This window comes from Phyllobates terribilis, unplaced genomic scaffold (assembly GCF_046119375.1).
Source record: "Phyllobates terribilis strain yellow unplaced genomic scaffold, ASM4611937v1 Scaffold_2__4_contigs__length_985480577, whole genome shotgun sequence".
Taxonomy (NCBI): Eukaryota; Metazoa; Chordata; class Amphibia; order Anura; family Dendrobatidae; genus Phyllobates; species Phyllobates terribilis.
Genome location: NW_027362762.1, coordinates 289200337 through 289214685, shown reverse-complemented (window position 1 = coordinate 289214685; position 14349 = coordinate 289200337). Strand labels below are relative to the sequence as shown.

The 14349-nt window shown below is 43.7% G+C and overlaps 1 protein-coding gene across 1 annotated transcript in view; it reads left to right on the top strand.

Annotated features, from left to right (window-relative positions):
- Positions 1 to 14349, top strand: part of ABCC4 (ATP binding cassette subfamily C member 4 (PEL blood group)) — a 311731-nt gene that overhangs the window by 134343 nt on the left and 163039 nt on the right. Inside the window, exons 17-19 of the mRNA XM_073664144.1 lie at positions 336 to 373; positions 4317 to 4405; positions 8294 to 8440. Coding sequence (XP_073520245.1) covers positions 336 to 373; positions 4317 to 4405; positions 8294 to 8440 — 274 coding nt within the window. The remainder of the gene's footprint in view (positions 1 to 335; positions 374 to 4316; positions 4406 to 8293; positions 8441 to 14349) is intronic.

The window sequence follows — 14349 nt, the reverse complement described above, 5'->3', positions numbered from 1 at the left end:
TTTGGTCAGTATTTTACATCAGTATCTGTAAGCCAGAACCAGGAGTGGGTGATAAATGCAGAGGTGGTGACGTGTTTCTATTATACTTTTCCTCTGATTGTTCCTCTCCTGATTTTGGCTTACAAATATTGATGTAAAATACTGACCAAATACTGAACATCTGAACGTGACCTTATAGTTAGAATAATGTATTGTAACCAGTAGAAAAATCCTTAGCACTTAATATGAGAGAACTGAAATATTTCTTTCATGTAACTTGAATAATGGAGCAATATCTTGTTCTTTAGATATGGTTGTATAACTGTTGTTACATTCTGTTGTATATCTGCCTTTAGGTTACATATGTTTTACAAGACTGGTGGCTTTCTTATTGGTAAGTTTTCAGCATAATAACTAACTTACTAAACAAATTGTATAAATCAAATGATTTTTGAAAGCGATACTTTGGGAGCCTCGTCTCTCACTAAAATCACTTGGGTGCTGCAGTTGCTATGAGATGCGGCATCTAAGGGATTAAGGTGGCAGGATCAGCATCAGCTTCATACCCTGCGGACGGCGGCCGTATATTATAGCACCTGTGTATTTATACCACTCTGTGGGAACTACTTGCTGCCACCACCCTACATTTATAGCCTGGTGCAAAATTGGGTTAAAGAGCTTTGATAGAAATGGAGTTTGAAGTTGTGTCCCCATCACATCTATGGGATATGCTATCACGGTTGGTAATGGGAAAACCCTTTGTAAAAAAAAATATATAGAGAAAATTTTGCAGGATGGACACAAAATTTAAAGAACTCTGCTTGTTGTGAGTAAATGGAAATAGTAATAGTTCATGTGTAAAGGCTGAACGCTCATCCTAACCCAGTCCTGCTCAGAGAACTGATGGGCTTTTTAATGATTTTTTTCCAGCCAAAGCATAAAAATGTGCAAATAGTAATAAATCAGAAGTTTGAGAAGCAAAGCATTGGTTTCACATACAGAGATGTTGACATTTTTGATATGAACATGAAGGGCAGCCATGTATTTTGCTTTGAACTGGTTTCTCAGAAACTTGGCAAAAAAAAGAGAATGCCAGCAAGTGGGTTGTAGAAAATAATAAGGAAAGAAAACATGAGGAAGTTGCTAAACTATTTTCACATAAAATCTTTAAAGCCCTATTATATATAAGAAGCGATATAGAACAGGAGTCATCCTTTGGCTGTTCTTGTGGATTACTTTGTCTCCTTTTAGTTATTTTAGGGATAAAAGCTGCATGGGAAAGTAGGTGTCAAATGAGGAAGAGTAAATTTGATAGGAAAAAGCGTAGAATGTCCAATAAGCCTGAGACCTGTTAGTGTGTATATGTGTGTATATATATATATATATATATATATATATATGTCCACCTTACATACAATAATTTAAAGGGAATCTGTCACCAGGTTTTTGCCACCTAATCTGAAAGCAGCACAATGTAGAGACAAAGACCCTGATTCCAGCGATGTGACACTTACTAGGCTTATTGCTGTCGTTTTTATAAAATAATTGTTTTATCAGCAGGAGATTATCACTAGTAAACCTGCTGCCATATACTCCATGTACTTCAGGAGCTCTGAATAACCTCGTCTCAATCACTTACTGGCAGCTTTCTGCCTATGCACAGTGTACACATACAGCTGACAATCAGTGGTGTGAGCGGTGTTATACATAGCTCAGCATTCAGAGAACTTATAGATCTGCTGCACAGAAAACTGTTTTAATCCAAACTGCAGCACCCAAGAAAGTAAGTGATGTACCACAGGAATCAAGGTCTGCGCCCCTACATCATGCTGCTCTCAGATGGGGTGGCTAAACCTGGTTACAGATTACCTTTAATGATCCTTAGGCTATGTTCACATTCAGTGTTTTTTAATGCAAATTAAAAGCTGCTTTTACAGTACCAAGAAAAGTGAAGAGATTTCAGAAATCCTATGTCTTGTTTTATTTTTTCCTGACTGAATGTGAGAACTGCAGCCTTTGTGAAATCTGCTGCATGTCAATTCTTTCAGCGTTTTTACATCCATAAATGCAACAAGAAAGTGAAAAAACACAAATGTTTTTGCAGCATGTTTGTTGAATTAAGCTGAATTTAGTAAACATGTACTGTAGACAAAGCACACATGTAATCCACACCCAAAAAACATACTGTATTTTTCGGACTATAAGACGCACCTAGGTTTTAGAGGAGGAAAATAGAAAAAAAATGTAAGCTAAAAATGTGGTCATGATGCCCTGTTAAGGGGGAGGGGGTCTGCTGGTAACACTGTTATAGGGGTAATGTCCACCAAGTCTGTTAATATCCCCCATCCTGGTATGTATGGCCCCCTCCTTCCTGTTATACATGGCCCTCATTCCAATTCTGATATGCATGGCACCCCTCATCCCCATCTTGGTATGAATGCCCCCCTCATCCCTCTTCCTGGTATGTATGGCCCCCCATATCCCTCTTTCTGGTATGTATGGCCCCTCTCATCCCTCTTCCTGGTATGTATGGCTCCCTTCATCCCTCTTCCTGGTATGTATGGCCCCCCTCACCCCTCTTACTGGTATGTATGGCACCCTTCATCCCTCATCCTGGTATGTATGGCCCCCCTCATCCTTCTTCCTGGTATGTATGGTACTCCTCATCCCTCATCCTGGTATGTATGGCACCCTTCATCCCTCATCCTGGTGTATATGGCACCCTTCATCCCTCATCTTGGTATGTATATGGCCCCCCTCATCCCTCCTCCTGGTATACTTGGCACCCCTCATCCTGGTATGCTTAGCACCCCCTGATCCCCATCACACTGCACACAAAAAAATAAACAATTATACTCACCTCCTCTCTCCTCCTGCGCTGCGTTCTGCTCTGCTGCCGACAGGGATCTCACTGTGTGAGCTGTCCATGGTGTAACTCCCTTGCACCCTCACACTGTGAGATGTTCTGTCTGAATGGTCAATAGTGACCATTCACTCTCCTTAATAGCGCGCACACTGTACCCGCCGCACGGCTTCTGCAGCGACCGGCGGTCTGTGTGCCCGCTATTAAAGACCATGAATATTCACTACAACCCACTCCTATACTTACCTGTATGGCCCATAGCAAAGGTCTGATTGCAGAGAAATCTGGTTTTATCAAGTCTGTTTTCCAGAGGCTTGACGTCCAGGTGACTCCAAGTAAACCCCTCTTATCTGCTTACTGTTCCCCTAAATCGCCGCCTCTGTGCTAAATTACCATATTCCCTCCTCCCCCTGCACGTCACAGGGCCCTGTGAGTGCCCTGCTCTGCCTCCCCTCCCGCGCATGCGCAAAGCGCCGCTCCTTTCCCTCCGGCCCCGTTTGGCTGCATACTGCGCCGCAGCCTTGTATCACGCAAGCGACGGTGAATCACTGAGACTTCCGCTCCGCTGGCAGTACGCAGCCAAAGGGGGTCGGAGGGAAACAAAGCACGCTCCATGGGAGTGGCACTTTGCGCATGCAGAGCAGGGCACGTCACAGGGCCTGTCACAGGGCCCTGTGACGTGCAGGGGACGGGGGGAATATGGTAATTTTGCACAGAGGCGACTATTTAGGGGAATAGTAAGCAGATAGGAGGGGTTTGCTTGGTGTCTCCCGGACACCAAGCCTCTGGAAAACAGACTTTATAAAACCAGATTTCTGTGCAATCAGACCTCTGCTATGGGCCATACAGGTAAGTATAGATTTACTTTTCTATCACCTGCATGCCCATAGTAGAGGTCTAATATCGCCTAGGGGGGTGACACATTCCCTTTAATAGTGGGCACACAGACCGCAGAGCGGCAGCAGGAGCCGTGCTGCGGGTACAGTGTGCGCTCTATTGAGGGAAATGAATGGTCACTATATTTTTTGTGTGCAACGTGATGGGGATCAGAGGGTGCCAGGGATACCAGGATGAGGGGTGCCAAGCATACCAGGAAGAGGGATGAGTCTGGCCATATATACCAGGATGAGGGATGAAGGGTGCCATACATACCAGGAGCCGCGCTGCAGGTACAGTGTGTGCGCTATTAAGGAAAATGAATATTCACTGCTTCCCACGCCCATGGGCATGGGGAGCAGTGAATATTCATTTTCTTTAGTAGTGGGCACAGTGTAGGCTGCAGCAGGCGGCTGCTGCCTCCTGTGCCCCGCTCCTCTGCTGCTGCAGCTCCCCCCACAACCCCTACCACCCACAGTCACAATATATAGGATGTAATGCTATACTAGGTCCTTTAAGGTCATATATTGATATTGCTAATTTGTAAAACTTACTGTGTGGTAGCATTTATTATTAACATTTCTGATTTATTTATTAGGGCAATGGAACAAGAAAAGCTGAATGTTACTGCTGGGAACACAGAGCCTGAAAAGTTAGATCTCAACTTATACCTGGGAGTCTATGCTGGTAACAAATTTAGAGATTTTCTTTATAGTTAATACTTTCAGTGCTTCTTTGGCAGCGTCTTGTACTGAATGAGTAGTTTATCATGGGGGTCTTTTTGCTGTAAGCTCCTGAAATCAGTCAATATCTGCAGATGAATCTCAGAATAAGGCCACGGCCCCACTATCAGTTTTTGGCCACGGCCCCACTATCAGTATTTGGCCACGGCCCCACTATCAGTATTTGGCCACGGCCCCACTATCAGTATTTGGCCACGGCCCCACTATCAGTATTTGGCCACGGCTCCACTATCAGTATTTGGCCACGGCCCCACTATCAGTCTTAGTCCACACTATCAGTATTTGGTCAGTATTTTTTCTCAGGAGTGGGAGCCAAAACCAGGAGAGGAACAGTCAGAGAAAAGGTATAATAGAAACAAGTCACCAATTCTGCATTTATCACCCACTCCTGGTTTTGGCTCCCACTGCTGAGAAAAAATACTGACTGAATACTGACCAAATACTGATAGTGGTGCCGTGGCCTAAGCCAAAGATCTGTCCTGTTGACTGCCTTTGGTATATTGTATCATGGTCTATTTTTTTTTCTGGGACATTAGTCACCTATTAACCATTTCACTGCCAAGGTGTTTTTGACATTTTGCGCCTCTGGGAGCAAGGACAATTTTTGCACTTTGACATATACAAATAATATCTAAATTACAGAAATTAAAAGTTAGAAATTGAACCCCCATAGCAATATGTTTTCTGAAAGTAAGACATACAGGCACCTTCATGCAATTTTAAATCAAAGTAAAAAATTTTTTTTTAAAAAAGAAAATGCATAAAAGTTGATATTAGCTGATCAAAGGGTGATTTTCACAAAGTGTAATAGGAGAAAAAAACACCCCACAATATGCTACCCAATTTCCACTTAGTGCGGAAATCCGCTATATGTGATGGTACACTACTCTTTCGTATGGCACGGTTCAGAAAGAAAGGGGCGCCATTTGGCTTTTCTTTGACATAGATATATGAATCCTTGTTTTTTGCTTGACGAGTTGTAGCTTCTGTGACACCATTCATTTTTCCATATAATTAAGGAAAATGTGCAATAAAAATGACCTGACAACATGATTCTCCAGGTCAGCACAATTACAGCGATATAAAAATGTTTATTTTTTATTTTTTCTATTTTAGCGGCTTAAAAAAATCTGAACTTTGGAAATATGTTTTTATGTATCGCTATATTGTAAGAACAGTAATTATGTACTTTTTTTTTATCTATGGAGCTGTGTGAGAACAAAATAAATGAGCTCAAACAGGTGTTGGTATAAGTGCAATATGTAGGTGCACATTCACACTGTGGCCATGTAACAGACTGAAGCTAGGATAATAACAATGAGCAAATACCCTGTAGTAAGTGAATAAATATATAGCTATAGCACATGTAAATCACACAGGGTACTTAGATGACACTATTTTGTGCAATAGAGCGTAAAAGCCATCCCACCTCCACAAGGTGACCCAATCAGGATGGTCTTAGTTCTCCTCGCTAAGTGTCTGCAGACCTCACAATAGACAGAGCAGGACCCAGACCTGATTGTTCAGACCCCTGTGTTCATCAGTGAAGGGAATTAGAAGAGTTGGGTACTGTACTGATTGGTTACACCTTGTCGTTATGCGACGGCTTTTACACTATTTTGATCAAATCAGTGTCAACTAAGTACACGATGTTACTTATATGTACTACTACTATTTACTCATTTACTTACTGCAGGGTATTTGCTAATTTTCTCATTATCCTAGGTTCTTGGAGACGTGAGAGCTTATTGTTTGCTTGATGAAACAGATAATTTATTGATACCATTTTAGAGGTCATTAAACATTTTTAGAGCGTTTCATTCAATTTTCTTTGTTTTAAGTGAAACAATCATAAAACTGAAATTCTGTCTTAGCTTTTTTATTGTTGTTTCCTCACTGGAAGAGTTAAGTGACCAGCTAAGTTTTAGAGTTTTGGGTCAGTAAAGGCAGGGCGATGACAAATATGTGTATGTTTTTTTTTCCCTCAGCAAAGGATATAAATGAAAAAAGGGGCTATTTAAGTTTTTTTTTTTTACATTTTTTTTATTTGCATAAATTAAAAAAGTTAACATGAAAATGTCATACACACCTAGCGTTACAGAAGGACTGGAGGAGATCATACACCATCTCCCTCCTGTCCCTGCTGTTGCCTGCCAGTTCCTTCGCTGCCCTACCTTTCCTTCTAGCTGTAATGCGTTTGTGTTTTGGAGGATTGAAGGTTAGATCACAGCTATATAAGTGATCCAGTGTTCATTTTGCAGTACAGGCTTAGCTATGGCTATTTGGAGCCATGACATATTTCATATGTCTTCAGTTACTGAGCAGGTGGTCATGTGACCGCAAGTATGCGATTTACATAGTTCCAGCCACTGTCCGACTAGAATGTGTACGGCCTCGCTCAGTACTCTTGCATTACACGAGACCGTGCCCATTTAGTCAACAAATGACCGCATGTATGCAAATCACAAACTCGTGGTCACTGGCCTGCTGCTCCCAGTGCCGGCACCAAAAAATCCTCAAAGCACGTGGTGCTCGCAATGTGAATATTCACAAGTCTGCAGTCACATAGAGTAACTGCAGACTTGTACCCTAAGGCCGGACAACCCCTTTGAGTCTCTTCGGGGGATTGAGGCACACTGTGTCCAGGGGTCACATTGTATATTTATGGCATATAAATATGAGTGCTTTTTACAAATACAGGACTTGTGTGTGTGTGTTTCTTTCTTTTGACTACGGGGTTCGTAATGGGGGTGTCTTGACAGATGCCTCTCTATTACTAACCTCTGGGCTTGATGTCAGCGGACATTACACAGCCGACACGTACGGCTAAACCATTACCCTGATTGGCAACGCACCAGGGAAATCGGGAAGAGCAGAGGCTAAGCGCCAGAATTGGCACATCTAATAGATGCGCCATTTCTGGGGTGGCTGAGGGCTGGTGTTATTAGGCTGGGGGGGGGGGGGCAATATCCATGGACCTTCCCAGCCTAATAATATCAGTCAGCAGCTGTCTGCTTAGCCTTTGCTGTTTTTTAAAAATAGAGAGAACCCCACATCATTTTTTAAATGTATTTCTTGATGAAATGTCGGTTTTCCTTTGAGAAGTGTGTGTAAAAATCGGACAGCAAACGCATTGGCTGTGCAATTTTTTTTCTTGCACCCATTGATTTGCATTGGCGAGTGCGATCCGATTCTCACAGACAATCACAGCATGCTGCGATTTTTTTTTTTTTCTCAGTCCGATCCGAGATGAAAAAAAACTCGCAGATGAGCAGGGAATCATTGTATAACATTGGTCAGAGTGCAATGCGATGTTTTCTCGCATTGCATTGGTCCTATTTATACGCGAGCCCTTAGAAGAAGAATTGCAGTTCTTGTCAGCAGCCCCTAAACATTGAACAGAGCTATTCATCTTTGTTTATTGGCGCAAATAACAGCTGATCACTGGGAGCATCAGGTGCTTGACCACCCCTCATGTGACATCAATATTATATGCCCAGACAATCCCTTTAGTAGTTTGGGTAGAAAAAAGATGGTGGTAATCACAATCTGAGAGCAGCATGATATAGGGACCCAGTCCCTGATCCCAGCAATATATCACTTATTGGCCTGTTTGCTGCAGTTTTAATAAAATCACTATTTTATCTGCTGGAGATCTAGCAGTTCTCTAAATGCTGAGCTCAGTATAACTCCCCCACACTAATGATTAGCTCCATATGGTAATTAACTTTCATAAAAAGTGTTTGACCTGGACAGGAGAATAATTATTAGTTTGGCATTCTATAAAGAGAATACTTTACCTTACAGCTTTTTCTTCCTCCTAATGTTGCAGGTCTGACTGCGGCTACCATTGTGTTTGGTTTTCTTCGGAGTTTGCTTGTGTTTCAAGTTCTCGTCTCTGCTGCCCAGGCATTGCACAACCATATGTTCCAGTCACTCTTACGAGCACCAGTGTTGTTTTTCGACAGAAACCCAATTGGTAAGTCTTTGTGCTATCCCTTGTCTTTGTGTAAGGTTTGGTCTGGGAAATAACCTGTTTATCCTCTGAAGGTCTACACTGCATGGTTATCCTGAATGAGCATTCCTAGGGTCACTCATGTACCGATGATCATGCAGTGTAAACAGGCTGCCGATCACCTGATAAATGAACAGAACACTCAATGAATGGTTCAGGTGAAACTATCTTTTGGGCTGCACAAAAGATCGTCATTCTCAGCAGCACATCCTTCAGTGAAAACAGGACCTGTGCTGCTGAGAACAATGGAAACCTAAGCGCTCTGAATGAATGATCCATCATAGATCACTCAGTGCACATCTGAAGCACTGTCTGCCTAAATTGGGCAATCTCCAATCTGGTGAAAGGGTCATTATGAAGAGAGGATGAACCGTAAAATCATTTATTATTGATCCTTTATCTATTGTGTTTAGAGCTATTTAGAGAATAACCCTGACAGTGATGATAATGAGACTGCTGAAAGGTCTTCTGTTCATAACAGTAAGGGTACGTCTAATATGAGGCCTAGAGGACAATGTGAAAATTGCAAGATTTCTATTTTTTTTTTAAAGATAGTGATATGGATAATTGAAAAAAAAAAAGAATCAAAAAATGTAAAAACAAATACCTGTAGGGTGTATCTGTCATAAGGATTAATCCTCCTAAGCCATCTATATGGACACACAGGTCTTAGAAAGTTGAATAAAATGATACCTTGAAATCAAGAGAAATCCACGCTTTTTAAAAAATATAGTCTGTTATGGTCTATATGCAGGACATAGATCTCCCTGAGAATTTGCATTCGGAGCTTATTTTAAATGAAATGGGGTGTGAGACATGTAATGACTAACAGTTTTCTCTCTTCATCTCACTGCTGAGCCGTGCCTGATGGCAATTTAGACTGTACAGCAGAGTTGTTTCATTACAAACACATCTGTAGCTGCAGCTTTCTTACAGTAATGCTCTCAGGTCTGATACAGAGGTTTGTCTCCTTACAAAAACATCTATCAATTCTCCTCTCATAGTGCTGTCAGCTCAGCTATACATCCCCTCCCCCACACTGGCTACCTGTGACATGAAAGCTGAGGAAGTGTTAGCTGTAATCAGGCACAGCTCTGCAGCTCAGCTGACAGCACTAACACTTCTTCAACTTCCGTTTCACAGGAAGCCAGTGTGTGGGAAGGGCAGTACAGCTGAGCTGAGAGCACCATGAGAAAAGAGCTACAACTGCAGATGTGTTTGTAATGAAACAATGTTCAGTTCTGCTGTACTGTGTTAGTTGTAATCATGCACAGCTCTGCATTGAGATCAGCAGAGCAGACGGTCAGTTATTACATGTCTCACACTGGTAATGCCCTCTTTTATTTAAAATGAGCTCTGGAGGCAGATTTTTGGGTGGATCTTTGCCTGGCCCATAGATCTTAACAGTTCATTTATATTTTAAGAAAAAGAGATTTCGCTGGAATAAGACTTTGAATCACATATATCAAGGTATTATTCTATTAAACCTCTTATGACCTTTGTGCCCTTATAGACTGCTTAAGAGGGTTGATCCTTCTGATAGATTCCCTTTAACATAAAAACCTGCTATAAATAATAGGTAATTTTCTGATATCACATCCCTTTTATGAACACTGGTTGACCTGTGCTTCTCTAGACCTTTCTGAAGAATGAGGTTATTAATCGCATTCATTGTCTTGTTTGTTGGGAAACCTTTGTTGTGTAAAGTGTAACACAAATATGCCTTTATCTTCATTGTGTCTTCTTCCTGCTGCCTTTTGTGTTCTGAATTGTCAACAGAACTGAATGTCAAAAGTAGTTTTCCGCCTCTGACCTCTGTCATTTCTTACTTGGCTGTGTAATTTTCCTCCGCTCACCTGAATCCCTTTAGGGTAGAAGAGTCTAAAAATAGACATCTTATTTAGTCCGTTCTTGTCTTAGCTTGCTCTACCTGCTTCGTGAGAACATAAAAGGAGTCTGTCCCCAGGTTTATAAAGTAGTAGGGGAGACTCCGGTGCCAGCGCTGGCTCACTGACTGCCAGACAGCAGACCGGGCATCATGGACCTAGGGATACATGTCCTCCAGGAATATTTTGCTCCAGACTTTGTCTTGGACTCGTAATTTTTTTTTTAACTAGACTACACCCGCTGGGAGAGATAAACTGAGCATATTACATCAGAACTACGGCTGAAGTTGGGCTAAATAGGGCTGAAAAGCAATGACTGACTTTCATTTGTTCATTTTCATAGATTTTTAATTTATTATTATTATTACTTTTGTCAGATTCAAGTTATTTCTGTGACCATTGTGGGTTTCTCTTTCATTAAACGAGGGGTACCAACAATTTTGACCACGTGTGTATCTACTAGGGAACCCGTGGTCTCAAATTTGTCGTGACTCCTGCACTGAGCAGGAGGTTGGACATGATGACTCCAGAGGTCCTCTCCGAACTCTAACATTCTATTATGATCCAATAAATTAGCCTAGCTTTAAGATAGACATTGACTAAAATGACCAAATCTTTGATGAATCTGAGCCCTTTCCTTGTATTTTGCTACATTCAGTCAACGAGCTATTGCTTTAAGATGTCCACTAAAGATTTTAAAAGTCAATATGTACAGTAAGTGCTAAAGAGAAATACCCGTTCCTCTGGGTGGTGGTGTTCCAGGCTATTGTTATGGGTGGTCCCAGGCACAAGTTATCATGTCCTAAACATAAAGGATAATTCTGAACATTTACAATGAACATATCTCCAAAGATAGGTGATGAGTTGCTTATCAGTGTCAGCCCCAAGGCGATGGGGCCAAATAGAGCTCCGTTCTTGGGACAGGTGGGGGTCCTGGTGATGGTACCCCTGCTGATCTACAAGTTATTGCCTGTCCTGTGAATCTTTCTTTGTTACGATGCAGATTGTGTGTGTATATAAACTTAAAGGAGATATCCAATACTGGACAACCCCTTAGGGCAGAATGGTGGCTCAGTGGTTAGCACTGTTGCTTTGCAGCTCTGGGGTCCTGGGTTCAAATCCCACCAATTTGTATCTTCCCCCTTGTTTGTGTGGGTTTCATGCATTTTCCTCCCACATCCAAAGATATACTGATAGGGATTGTAGATTGTGAGCCTAAATGGGGACAATGATGATAATGTCTGGAATAAGATGGTGCTATATAAACAACACATAATAAATAAATGTCCACAGGATGCTGCATAAACAATCTACACTTACCTCCCAAACCGGCTGGCGCCGCTCCTCCAACCTCAGCTCTGTATGTCATCAACACTCCTATCCACCCCCCCATCCCCAATCTCTTGATGTAAAGTTATGTGACTGCTGGAGTAATAATGCAATGTCCGTGGCTGCTGATTGGCCACAACCTTCACAGTTATGTCCTAGGGGAACAACAGTGTATACTGTAAGGTGGCTGCCGGACAGGTCGTGGACAGGAGGTGTGTGTCCCTGAAGTGCCAGGCTTCGGTGATGTAGGACCCGGAGAAGCAGGCTCCAGCACACATAGTGCTGAGAGGAATTTAATTGGCCCGGATTACCGGATTACATGGCCGGGTTTTACGAGCAGCTGAAAGAGCTGGGGGGGAACAGCTGCTCATTTATTTCCGGTCGAGGTCTTGGAAGGCTGATTTAAGACAGCTGCACCTGTCTCAGTCTGTCTGTGTGTGTTGGGCAAGGTGAGCAGACCTTGCATGTGCTGTGCAGACTCTGCTGGAGGTAGAGGAAGGCACTTTGTTTAAACGGCTGAGGCCGTGCTGCATGGACTTGTTATTTTGAGCTTTGTTCTGTTATTCCTTTTTGTGCCAGGAAAAGGCTGTTACTTTTGTTTCCTCACTGGTGTATGGACACTAAATAAACCACCAGTTTGTTTGAACCCGTGGACTGCATCACTGTGTGAACCTGTGCCTACCTCCACCGTGGCTCAGTGAGTACAAATCCCTACAATTGATGCTAGAAGCACGGGCACAGATCCCAAGCGGCAGTGTGACTGCTAGAAGAAGACGTATATGTCCTGGGTGAAGTCGTCCATAAGCCAGCAAGTGTTGCCGGACAAAATGGAGGACCTGCTTAACCATCTGTTGCAGGCGCAACAAGCGCCGCACCAGCAGCAACTTCAGCAACAGCAGGCCCAGCAGGCGCAGTTCCAGCAGCAGTACCTGCACAGTCAGCAGAGCATGCAGCAGAGCCAGTAGAGCATGCAGCAGCAGCATCGGGAGCAGCTGCTGCAGTAACGGGAGCAGCAGCATGAAACAAATAAACTTCTGATGCAGCAGATCCAACAGCAGCAAAGACAAATGGAAATCCTGACAGAGCAGATCCGTGGCAGGACAACCGCCACATCCTCAAATCCAGGTGATGACTCGCACGTCAGGGAAGACGGTAAGAAGAGCATTACAAAAGGTGACCCCGGGTGATGACGTTCAGGCGTTCCTGACGGTCTTTGAGAGGGTGGCAGAGCGGGAGAAATTGCCTCCAGAGCAATGGGCGGAGGTACTGGCGCCATATTTGACAGGAAGCCGCAGAAGGCCTATTATGACTTGGCCTTGCACGACGCGAAAGAGTACGCTAAGTTGAAAACTGAGATTTTGGCACGCTTGGGAGTGACTCTGACTGTCAGGGCGCAACAGGTGCACCACTGGGCCTATTGCAGTGACAAACCTCCCCGGTCCCAGATGTTCGACCTCCTATACCTTGTCCAAAAGTGGTTGCAACCTGAATCTTCCTCCCCAGCACAGATGGTGGAGAAGGTCGTTATAGACAGGTTTATATACTCTCTTCCGAAGTCGGTGCAATCCTGGGTTTCCCAGGGAGATCGCCATAATGCCGATGACTTGGTGGGGTTGGTGGAAAGATACCAGGCGGTTGAGAGTTCGTTGGGAAAATAAGGGGTCGTAGCCTCTCAATACTGGGATTCCCAAAAGGCGGTGGACACCCAAAAGAAGGGAGCTAGAGCCACACCTGGGGGGCGTCCTAGAGTTCAGGAGGGGTCTGAGTTGCTGCCCAAGGTCCCACCCCATAATATAGTGTGTTGGAGATGTCATACCCCTGTCCATATTGCCGCCCGGTGTCCCATAAACTCTGAGCCAATGGACTGCAACATGGGCCGGCGTTGCTCCTATTTTGCCTACTCCGCCTGCAGCGCGGTTCCTCAACATGGCGAGGGCCCTCAGGCATGCTCAGTGTCAGTAAATGGGGTACAAGTCTCTGGACTATTGGACTCAGGAAGTTTGGTGACCCTGATAAGGGCCACACTCCCTCATCGACTGGTTCCTGGGAAGGTGGTGGGTGTCCGGTGTATCCATGGGGATGCTAAGAACTATCCTGTGGCCCAGGTGGATATAAACACGGACTGAGGCACCACATCTCATGAAATGGCGGTCGTTAAGGACCTATTTCATCCCATAATAATTGGACATGACTTTGCATTATTCTGGGAAATGTGGGGGAAAGCGGGGATACCTGGTTGCTCGGCCGACAGCCAGATCGCCCCTAAGGAAATTTACCCGCAGAATATGGTAGATGAGTTTCCCATGTGTGTGTTTGTGGGTGATGAGGATGAGGCAAGTTTCCGAGGGAAACGTTGGAACTGCCCAACTCAGGGATTTAACTCTGAAAGGGGCCTTTGAAAATGTTACTGTGTTAAATGGGGTGCTTCAGGAACTGGGGGCTGACACTCATTTCCCTTATTTTGCTGTGAATGTGGATTTGCTGTACAGAGTAACCAAGCCAAGGGGTGAGGTAATAGAACAGTTGCTGGTGCCAGGTCCCTATAGATGCAGGGTGTTAGACATGGCTCATTCTCATGTGTTGGGTGGTCACCTGGGTGCAGACAAGACTCAGGAATGGATCCTCCAGAGATTCTACTGGCCAGGTTGCTATAGAGAA